The following is a 12,313-nucleotide window of genomic DNA, read 5'->3' on the forward strand; positions in this document are numbered from 1 at the left end:
TCAATGGATGTGTACGTAAACAACCATCCTTTCACTTCAAAAAAAAATTAGCGAGCATTTACAATGTGTACCAAAGATCGGTAAGATTCTAAAACATTCCTTAGAGTTTCTCCATTTAGCCACTTAAATTGTATCTTATCTGTACATTAATCAGCCTAAAATCTTCCAATGGCTTTTCATTGCAATGAAAACAAAATCTGAATTCCTAGTATGGGCTAGTACAAACAGGCAAACACCTATATCTCTAGTACTTTTCTCCTACCCTCTAAACCAGCCAGCTAGGTTCTAGCCACACTGACCTTCTGTCACATGATTCTGTTATTCTCACCTCCATCTTGGGCCATTAAACTTATAATTCCCTCTACCTGCAATGCTCATTTCCACAAGTTTCCCTAAGGCTACCTCTTTCTCAGTATCGGTCTCACTCAACTTTCCCATCTTCAGAGAGGCCTGTAGTAGCTAAAGTAGCAACCACCATCTCCAACCTAATCACTCTCTATTCTTGGCCTGTAATTTACTTTTTTTCTCCATCACGCTTATCACCAACCAAAGTAGTGATTTCTAAAAATTTATTTAGGTATGTTAGAGACTGAATGTCTGTGTCCCTCCAAAATGCACATGTTGAAGTTCTAAATTTCAGTGTGTCTATATTTGGAGATGGAACCACTTTGGAAGAAAGTAAGGTTAAATGGGGTCAACAGCGTGGGGCCCTGATCCAATAGGATTAGTGTCCTTATATGAAGAGACACCAAAGAACTTGCTCTCTCTCTCTCTCTCTCCACAAGCGTGCATGGAGGAAAGGCCAGGTGAGGACACAGTGAGAAGGCAGCCATCTACAAGCCAGGAAGAAAGTCTTCACCAGAAATCTAATCAGCCAGACCTTGATCTTAGACTTCTAGCCTCCAGAATCGTAAGAAACTTATTTTTTGTGGTTTAATGCCACCTAAACGATGGTATTTTGTGATGGTAGTGGAGCTAACACAAGGTACTTATTGACTCTTTGTCCCTCTAGGATGTCAGCTTCAACAAAGTTGAGGACATACTGGCTTTGTTGCCTAGAAGAGAGCCTGGGGCATAAGAGATACTTAAGAACCATAGGTTAGGGTGCCTGGGTGGCTCAGGCGGTTAAACCTCCAACTTCAGCTCAGGTCATGATCTCGTGGTTTGTGAGTTCGAGCCCTGTGTCAGGCTCTGTGCTGACAGCTTCGAATTCTGTGTCTCACTCTCTCTCTGCCCCTCCCCTGCTTGGGTGCTATTTGTCTCTCAAAAAAATAAATAAATAAACATTGAAAAAAAAATTAAAAAAAAGAACCATAGTTGGAATGAATGAATGAATGAATGAATGAATACAGAGAAGCTTAGCGAAGTAAGTAGTGATTACAATACCGGCCAATACCAATACTTGGCCAATACCAAGATGGCAGGAGCATAGACGATAGGTCCCTGAAACCATAGGAAGCTGAGGGGTGAGAGCCCAAAGTGCAGCCAACATCACATATTAGTAAATGCTCAGTGGAGGCTTAATCGATACTTGCTTTCTAAGCATGGATAGTATTAGTAACTAGGGAAAACAAGTCCTTTTTTACAAAAATCATGAATTGCATTTAAAAATCCCCTTTAGGTCTTATCCTTGACAGATTTGATTTATGAGGAAGTGAACCAAAGGACCTATTCTTTATTCGGGGCTCATGATGACCTCACTCCACCCATGACTACTCCATGATTGCTCTACAAACATTTGTTTCTCATTCACCATGCAGTGGTTTAATTTCTATCTGAAACCCAGTGTCAGCCTCTTCCACCAATGGAGTGAATCGTGCATCGCATTTGAGCGTGGCTGGCTTATTTTATAAAATGTACCAACTGAAGTATTAAATATGACGGCAACGAGAAGTGGATTGGCAGGTAGAGTTTACAGGGGATTTTATGGGGAGAACAGAGAGCAAAAACTTAAAGAAAACAGCCAAGTAAACTGATACTTACAAAGGGAACCCTTGGGGGAAAATTTAATGCATTTTGTTCTATCTGCTCTAATCCTATCCATCAAACAAGAATTATAGTTCATGCTTCCCAGCAAGTTCCAAATCCTGCCACTCAAGTCGGAGAGTCACTTAGAATGGAAAATGTACTGGGCAGAAGAGACTCAACACACTGTGTTGATCCCCTAATTCTGATATTCTGCAATGAGCTCTTCCCAAGAGCAAACATAAACCGGACGAATTGACAGGAAACCCTAAGAGAGTCTGCTATCACACTGGCGGCTTAGAGGTGCCATATCTAAAGAAAATGCACAGAGCCAAGCTCTGTGAGAGAAGTGCAGGATGAGTTCCCAGTCTCTTCACCTCTTCATAGTCCCTGCCATGTATCTATTAGGGTTTAAAAACACTTCCCTGTGACATGAAAAAAGAAAGAAAGAAAAAAAATGAAAGAAAACAACAACAACAACAACAACAACAACATCCAAATAGATGCTCCAGGCATAGGTGTTATCTTATTGGGGAGCATGAAAGAGATGACTGACAGAATATTTTAGCCATAATAACAAAGCGAAGTTAAGTCTAAATATGTAACTTCATGTTTTTATATCTCATAATATACGCCTTGAAAATGCTATTATAGAAAATGGGAATTAATTCTTAAATGGTTTTCCTGGGAAAAGTTTACTCATTTAAGATATATATATATATATATATATATATATATATATGTGTGTGTGTGTGTGTGTGTGTGTGTGTGTGTGTGTGTGTGTATGACAAGTCTTCCTTTCACACTTTGTCCAGTGGTTCTAAACTAGAAATAATTTTGCTCCTCAGGGAACATTTGGTGGCAGGATCTAGAGATAGGTTTGGTTGTCACAAGCGTGTGGGTCGGCTGCTACTGGCCTCTAGTAGATAAAGGTCTGGGATGTTGCTAAATATCTTACAATGCACAGGGCAGCTCCCACACTAAAAATTATCTGGTCCAAAATGTCACAGTGTTGAGGATGAGAAACCTAGCCTTAGGAATAACCAGTCACTTCTGGAGAGATGTCATATGAACAAAATACCAAATGCCACAGTGGCTAAGAGAGTTAACTAAGTATGATTTATCTATAGAACGCTAAGCTGGCCTTTGCAAAACTTTATATTTTTAAGGAACGCGAAGAGTTACTTGGTGCTCTGGCATTTAAAGCAAGTGGGCTCCAGAAGTTCAGAACATGCAAGTCTAGGTCACTAATAGGACATTATCTTGCCTGCAGGAAAGTCATCTTCAGGGATTTGGCCGTCAGTAGTAATATGGTGAAATCTTATTTCACTGACAATAAAAATAACATGAATATATCAATAACCCCAGGGTAGAGTGTTTTTTTACCGTAGAAACCCACACAAAATCCTATTTGCACACTGAAATAAACAGCACCGGCTCGTCTTTCATGTCCGCAGGCAATATTGTTAGAGTCAGAACCACGAACACTATCCTCAGGGTAACACTATCGCGCAAGATTAATACGTTATTGGCCATTTTTATTGTAATACCACCATATCCTTCACATTAGATTCCTTTCCTAGTGTAATAAGATAAGGTTTCGGTATCACTTAATATCAAATGCCCATATACAACAGCTGGCAAACCAATGCTATAGAAAACATTTTTTTTCCCCAAGTCTCTCCCAAGAATACATTTTATTCAAATAAAACAATCCGAGAGGTCTTCTACACGGCGGCTCTTACTGAAAAGGGCACTGGAAAGATGGGATTTTGAATATGGGGAGTGATTATTTCCCACCTCCCCCACTCCTATTTGAAAGTGATGGAAATTCAGATTGGACTGCTAAAAAAGCAATAGGGCAGTAGTAATAACAAACTGTAGAGTTATGCCAGACGGCTCTGAAAGAATAGGTAATTTTATTCTTGTAAGTTAGCCTGGAGTAAAAAGTACTCAGATTTCATTTTTCCATTGTGATCCAGACATGTCTTCCCTATAAACTTCAAAGCCTTTGACAGATGAGACATTGAACTAATTTTTTTTTAAGTGATAATTTGGATAGATTCAAGCAGATGACAGAACTGACATTTTCTACCTTCTAAATTCAAACAGGGTAGATCCACCATGGTTGCTATTTACACGTTTGTTCTTCATTAGCTAAACTTGAGCTCAACGTAGAGCATTTAGTTCAATGTCATCTGCTGTATTAGTGCAGAGGTTATAGAATTCAGAACATATTTGACTCTCAACACAATTTAAGCTACTGCCTACAACCCAGCCACATACTCAGAAAATTCTAAGGCTTAGTACAGTGAGTACAATTTCCCTTTGTACAGAAAAACACAGGATCATAAAATATGTTCCTTAGCTATGACATGGGACATCTCGAAGAGGAAATGCTCATGTCAATGTTCCATCAATAAGCCTTCCTATTACCTCATTAGAACACAAATGCCTCTTCCTTGTGGTTCTACGACATTAATTTTATTTTTCTTTTTGAAAAGAATATAAAAATATAAACAGTGAAAAATAAGTATCTCTCTCTCTCTCCTATGTTGTAGTACTTCAGTGCCCCCCCCAGAGAATTACTGTCACTATTTCTTGTGACAGAGAATTACTGCCACTATTTCTTATTCTTTCAGAAAGATTTTATAGAAAGAAAAGTTTATACATAAATCTCATAGTACCTTGGGCTTCTATCACAGTATTATTTGTATTGTATCTTGTCTCTGCTATAATATAAGATTTTTCCTTTTCAAATTTGCATCACTAAAATGATTTTAAACAGTGTAATAGAAAGACATTCAAAAGAAAAAAATGTTGAATTAAACTGAGTAAGCATTAAGCAACGTTTAAGAATGTTAACTGGATTAGAGTAAGTTACAACTGTATCTCTAGATACTGATCGTCTTATGTAAAATGAGACCAGTTTCCTTCCTACACCAGGAGACATTTCTCTATCTGTAAAGTGACGGCTCTCTGAGTTAGGCTGCCAGCATGATCGGATACAGAAATGTGAATAGAGAGTGGCCTACTCTATCCTGGACATTCATGTTGGATCCCTTAATGTGCTGAGTAAGTTTTCTAAATCAACTTCCACACCTCCAAGATGCACATGTTAATGCTAACTCAAAGGATGGTAGGCTGGGGACACACTTGTGGTTACCTTGACATCTTACATGCTTAGAAATTATTGTTCTAGTATTCCCTATTATTAAAATGTCATCCTATGAGGCAATAAAACCAAAGATGAACAAAACACTTTAAAAGTCCTCTATATGAAGAAGTATCAAATGAGTAAGGTTAATTTACTACAATTTTCCTATTCTTTCCATTTCATCATATAAAATTTCTGTCTTCTTGTTACCAACAACACAATGGACAGTCTAAGCCTTCTAAAACTCCATTCTTAACTCAAGATGTGATAAATTCATGGGCGGTTTGCAAACTTTGGGTGAAACGAGAGGCTGATACTTAAAGAGAATCAGATTAAAGTGTTACATGGGGACAGAGTAAGTTGGTGCTGAAAAGGGGAATGGCTTCTCTAATACCGATTTGCTGGGGCCAAGCAGATGTCATTGGTTACATTTCTTATTTCTGATTTAGCACAATCCTGGGTTTAAACAGTCTATAAAGATGAACAAAGCATGCAATTCGCCTTCACTGAGTTAACAGTCCAGCAGGGAAATACATACTGTGTCAATGGCTACACGGTAAAAAAAGACTGCAAACATACCATGGTAATATGAAATATAGTGCAACAATAACATCAATATTTACACTCATGATTACAGTGTACCATACAGAGTTCCTTTAATCCTTACAAAGCCTTACTGTCTTCTCCATTTCACAGAGGAGCAAACTAAAGCACAAACAACTTGCCCATGTCTGGTGAATGACAGAGTTTGGATGTGCATATCAACAGCCTGATTCTGGAGTGTGCTCTCTTAACCACTGCTTATACAGTTTCTCTTAAGACTAATCGTGTAAGTAGTTCTACCTGGAATCATTTGACTGTGCCTTTTAAGGGAAAGTAGTATTGAAAAAAAAGACGGAAAGAAAGAGAGGAAGGAAGGAAGGAAGGAAGGAAGGAAGGAAGGAAGGAAGGAAGGAAGGAAAGATGGAAGGAAGGAAGAAAGGAAATCACTATTATCTTGGGGGCAGATATAATTCCATGAGCAACAAGACACTAAAGTGTAAAGTAGCATGGAATGTCCTGGAAGGTTCACAGAAGGTTCACATGATTTTCAGGAACCAAATCATGGATTTGTTTTTGCTTTTGTTTTTGTTTTGTGGATTTTTCGGTGCCATTCTTGGAAGTCTGAGTTTTGTTCTACAGTTTAAACTCTGCCTAATGCTTTAAACCAGGCAGGGAGGTGATTGCTGTGATTACATTTTTATTGTTGTTTTTATTTACTTATTTGTTAAAGTTTTTTTTATTTATGGAGCACTCACTTTTGAATGTCCCCTCTCTGTAAAGAGAGCTTTCCTACTATTCTTCCTTTCTAATCTTAGATTCTAATAAATTTTGCCTGTTGCTTAAAAATAAATAAATAAATAGATAAATAAATAAATAAATAAATAAATAAAGTTTATTTATTTTGAGAGAGAGAGAGAGAGAGAGAGAGAGAGAGAGACTGACCAAGCAGGGTAGGACAGAGAGAGAGGGAGAGAGAGAATCTCAAGTGGGCTCCACACTGTCAGTGCAGAGCCCAATGCGGGGCTCAAACTCACAAAATTGTGAGATCATGACCTGAGCCAAAACCAAGACTCGGAAGCTTAACCAACTAAGTGACTCAAGCTGCCCCTACATTTTGATTTTTTTAAAATATTCAAAAAACAATATGAAATGTTTTATAGAAGAGCTATATTAGAGACAGGTAAAAGGTTAGTACAGGTAGGGAAGATGATCGAATAAACCCAACCAGTGGCAAGGAGCAAGTGCTGGGGTACAGATATAGTTCAAAGGTAAATTGAATTAAGTCTTAGTGACCAATTTAATCATTAAGAATATTATAAAAGAGAGAACCCAGAAACTAGAGTTGATGGACTAAATGGCTTTAAAGTGAATTACGAATGGGGTGCCTGAGTGGTTCAGCCGGTTAAGTTGTGGACTCTTGATTTCAGCTCAGGTCATGAACTTACGGTTCATGAGATAGAGCCCCATGTCGGGCTCCACACTGACAGTGTGCAAAGCCTACTTTTGATGCTGTCTCTCCCTCTCTCTCTCTGCCTCTCCCCACTCACACTTACTCCCTCTCAAAATAAATAAATACACTTAAGAAATTCTTAAAGTGAATTATTAAAAAAAAAAGAACAAGTAAATTTCATATTTGGTTGTCATTTGAACTTGTTTGGCTTCTATTAGGAAGCACTGATAAAGTTAATGATCTCAGTTTGGGATAGACAAAGATATCCAAGAGTAATATTACCTAATAAGCAGTTAGAAACACAGGTGATAGTGCCCTGCATCTCCTTACGAACTTTAAGTGTCAGCTTGCGTGTTTTAAGGTCCCCAAAGCAAGAGGAATGGATGAGATCAAACAGGAAAAAGACAACATCCTGAGAAAGATTAGTAAAAGTGGGCAAAAGAGGAAGAATCAGAAGAGGCCAAGGGAGTAGAAAGGAGTACAGAGCAAGCAGGACCAGCAGGGAATGGAGCTGTGGGACCCATGAGATAAGAAATTGCCAAAAAGGTATAAATGGTACCAACAACGAGTTGAGTGGAGTGAGATTTCAAATGACAGAAGAACTAAAAGGGTGTCAGTCACAACAGACACATTTGGATATCACTGGGAGCATTAGCAAGGGAAATCCCAGTCAAGTTTGAAACGAGACTTCATAATTTAATAGGCATTTGAAAAAATACGGGAAGGGGGCGGCTGGGTGGCTCATTTGGTTAAGCCTCCAACTTCAGCTCAGGTCATGATCTCATGGTTCGTGAGTTCGAGTCCCGCATTGGGCTCTCCGCTGTCAGCAGGGAGCCCGCTTCAGTCTCTCTCTGCTCCTCCCCTGCCTCCTCAAAAAGAAATAAACATAAAAAAAAAGAAAAGAATATGGGAAGACCCTGCATACAGACAACTGAAGTTGTTTAGCAGTGAAGAGAAGGCTAAATTAGCGAGGTCACTAGAAGTGATGTCATTGGTATGAAAGAATGGTTTTGCTTCTACTCCCTCTACAGGTGGAAAAGACTTGAGCATTTCTTTAAAAAAAAATTTTTTTTTGGATGTTTATTTATTTTTGAGAGAGACAGAGACAGAATGTGAGTGGGTTGGGGCAGAGAGAGAGGGAGACACAGAATCTGAAGCAGGCTGCAGGCTCTGAGCTGTCAGCACAGAGCCTGACGCGGGGCTCAAACTCACAAGCCGTGAGATCATGACCTGAGCTGAAGTCGGATGCTCAACCGACTGAGCCACTCAAGCGCCCCAAGACTTGAGCATTTCTATAGGCTGAAAAGAATATTCAGTGGACGTGAAGGGATTGAAGAAAAAGACTAATTGATGGCATATGGTTCTTTATCAATGAGAGTAGATCAGACGATAAAATCGGGACGATGGGTATCCTCAGCATCTTAACTAAAATGTGTTTCGTGAGGGAAATATTCACTGTTGGAAACGCTTCAGTGGACAGCGAAAAAGGGTGAGCCATTTTTGCAACTCTTCCAATCATGCAAAGGATACCGTGTTGCAGTTAATATAAGATACAGATAAAGATATGTCATAGAGAGGGTGATTAAGGTGGACAGATGTACCTGCAATCATTATGGCACATGGGCAGTGGCTTGAAATGTGAGGTAAAAGTCCTGCAGGAGGGACAGATGTTCACTGTGTACTCTTGTGTCCTCACAGCCTCTAACATGGCACTCCCCAAAGCTCCCCTTTGGCTGCTCAGATTAGGAACTGAAATACCTTTAGTTTTCTCTTTAGGTTTCTGATAAATCAGCAAGAATACTTGGAAAATTATGTCTTTCGAGAAGACAGTCAGATTTTAAATTATGCACCGGAAAGACCATTGATTGAAGCGATGCAGAGGGAGTGTCATCCTCCACTCCGGTCCAGGCCTAAGTCACTGCTGTATATCTAATCCTTCACAAAGAGCTTTGAGTAAGAAGGACTTGATAATAGATGTATGGCTAAATGTTACAGATGGGAACATACAGTATGGAAAATATTAGCACCTGTTGAATCTGGTTAGTGAACATATTCAATTATTATTATATAATAATATTATTCATTATGCATATAATTATTATTCATATATTCATATCATTCATTATTCATATTATTCAATTATTCATATAATAGATATATGGCTAAATATTACAGATGGAAACATATGTACATATACAGTATGCAAAATATTAGCACTTGTTGAATCTGGTTAGTGAACATATTCATTCAATTATTATTTCTATTTTCCATTTATGTATATACATTTCTACTGTAACTCCACGTATTTTTACATGCATCTGACTCTGAAACAATGCATGTTAAGTTACAAATATAAACTACTTGGTGCACGGTATGTGTTTAATACATGTTATTTCCTTCCATTAGAACACCTGTTTTCTGTCACCGTCACTTAGCATATAAGGCCTTGTTCTGTACCTTTTGAGTTAACTATTTTATTTTCGCAAATATACAATATGATTCTTGAGGACGTTCTTCTCTATTTCTTCTTTCTACTCACTAAGTTTATCGTGCCTTATTGGAAATAAGAAAATGCTTTGGATAAACCCTTAAATTTCACTCCTAGAGAGGAGTTTTAATCAACAAGAGGAAAGGACTAGACTCCTCCCTTAGCCTACCATCCATGTTTACTCTTTTATGGGAGGGTAGACTATGAGTTCCTTGAGGCAAAGGCCCTGTCTCAGATACTGTCTTTTAAGTCTGGAGAGCAGAGCACTCTGCTTGGCATACCCACTGGATGTTTATTGAATGAATGAATAAATGATTGCCTAAATGAATAACTATCAGAACAGAAGATACTTAAATCCTTTCAACATCCCACAGATTTTCATTCGAGGCAGCTGACCAAATAGAAAACAGTTTGCATTCTTTTATCCTCTACGCTGATCTTAAATGAGGTCTTCATTCTGATTATTTAATGAGACTGTAAGACAGAAAACTGAAAGCCATGGAGAAATCCAAGATAGAAGGCTGTGAAAATAAAAATAACCAACCAACCAAAGAATAATTATTGTCAATTGCAGGACAGCCAACGCAACGAGAAGATACTGGAAAGTGAGTTCAACCAAAGATACTCAGAATTACAGAATTTTTGAGAGGTCAGATCATGTAGTTTAAGTTTTATTTTTCAAAGGAGGAATCCTAGACTCTGTGACTTATTCTAAGTAAGAGGCTACAAAATTTCTAGATGCTTATTCAAATGAAGAGCAAAGACACAATCACCAGGTCACTAACTTGACTCTGTCCGTTACAGTGGTGAGACATGTTTGGTTTACACTTTCTTCTTAAAGATTTAAAACAAAACAAAGACAGTTTTGAACATTTTTCTTCAGTACTGATTTCAGAGATCAAAGATACCTTAGCAATTAAAATAGAGAAAATGTGGTCTACTTACCCATTCTGTATGGCAGCTGTGGGGTCATAGGTCAGAGCCATGCCAGCCTGTATACAGGGAGGAAAGGGGAGAAATCAAATCTTAACACTTTTATCTCGGTGCCCAAAACATTCAGTCCACACAAATACTTTTATCTTTACTTTCCGTGATTTAAGTTTATTTTATCCTATACATTTTTCCATTCTTACTGCCAAGACTAGCATTTTTACTACCCACACATCAGAATCCACCAGCGAGTTAGGAATTTATATTATATATCCAGACAAACCAAGGAACAATGCAGTTTGGATGATTTCCATATCTACTTCATAAACCATCCTCTGTCTAATCTGGTATCCTTATGATTTCTCACTATTGTCAAGAGCACCTATTGTACATCTCGTGGATGAAAAAAAAAAAGGAAGAATAAATCTTGTGGTCAGGATAAAAATAAAAGCTACTCAAAATGCATTCGCCCTTTTAGAAGGAAATGTTAAGAAACATTTATTTTAAAATAGGTGGTATGCCTCAGGGGTGTGTAGGTAATAAGGGGCAGTGTGCTTGTCCGATGTACTGCTAGTGCCTGTCCTACTAAGAATGGTAGAAAGGCAAGGTCATTTACACATGAGGGAAATTTTAGGCCTTGTAGTTAATCAGGAGCTGCTTTCGTCCTAAGTGTACTTCTAATAATACACTCTCACCTCTGAAAAACTAAACTTCTGTAACTGGCAGTAGTTTCAGAAAAGAATAATAAACTTCATGATTGCTAATTCACAGCCTACCTCCTTCTTTCTTTTTTTTTTTTTCCTACCTCCTTTCTTCATACACATATCACATCTGATCCTCACAAAAACCCTACGGAGTAGGCGGGAGAAATAGCTTCTCCATTTTATCGATGGAGACACTGAAGCTTGGAGAGGTCAAGTGATTTGTTAAAGGTCACACATTTAGAGGCAGAATTAGACTGTAGCCCATGTCTTCTGATGCAGGCTGCCTTCCACTACCTATGACACTGACTGAGGGTCTGCATGAGACCTGATGATCATCTCTAGCAATGTGGGAGAACTTTTTCTGTGCACGTCTGGTCATGTCACCTTCATTTTTGAACTTAAAATTTTTTTAATGTTTTATTTATTTTTGAGAGACAGAGCGTGAGTGGGGGAGGGACAGAGAGAGACAGAGAGGGAGACACAAATCCGAAGTAGGCTCCAGGCTCTGAGCTGTCGGCATGGAGCCTGACGCAGGGCTCAAACCCACTAGCCATGAGATCATGACCTGAGCCAAAGTCGGACGTTTAACCAACTGAGCCACCCAGACACCCCTATCATACCACCTTGTTGTTTTCCAACACTGTCTGTCTGTTTATTACTTGTGAGTATAAACAGAATGTGGATGGAAAATGGACTAGGTTGTTATCAGGTTAGCCTTTTTTTTTTTTTTTTTTTAATTTGAAAGTAAATTAGATCAATGTTGATTTCCTGGCTTTGACAGTACACTATAATTATGTAATATATAACCATTGGGAGAAATGGGATGAAGGGTACACAGGGCCTCCTTGTACATTTCTTTTGCAACATCCCATGAATCTATAATCATCGCAAAATAAAAAGAAAAAAATGAATGAACTTTGAGGACTTTAGTAGAAGACAAGAAAAATCATAAAAACTTTAGAGAAAAGAGAGAGGAGTTTTGTGCTTGAATTTTTTCCAGTGTGGGTGAAGGTAGTTTTCCTACTGGGCTCATTGAATTCCTCAGATTTAGCACATAACTGAAATGGAAATTCTCA

General features: G+C 38.4%; 1 protein-coding gene across 3 annotated transcripts in view; it reads right to left on the reverse strand.

The window, feature by feature from the left end:
- Positions 1 to 12,313, reverse strand: part of RBMS3 (RNA binding motif single stranded interacting protein 3) — a 692,670-nt gene that overhangs the window by 101,442 nt on the left and 578,915 nt on the right. For all 3 annotated transcript variants that reach the window (XM_030329793.1, XM_030329794.1, XM_030329792.1), the window contains exon 8: positions 10,549 to 10,595. In XM_030329793.1, coding sequence (XP_030185653.1) covers positions 10,549 to 10,595 — 47 coding nt within the window. The remainder of the gene's footprint in view (positions 1 to 10,548; positions 10,596 to 12,313) is intronic.

Source organism: Lynx canadensis, chromosome C2 (genome assembly GCF_007474595.2).
Source record: "Lynx canadensis isolate LIC74 chromosome C2, mLynCan4.pri.v2, whole genome shotgun sequence".
In the NCBI taxonomy this organism is placed as follows: Eukaryota; Metazoa; Chordata; class Mammalia; order Carnivora; family Felidae; genus Lynx; species Lynx canadensis.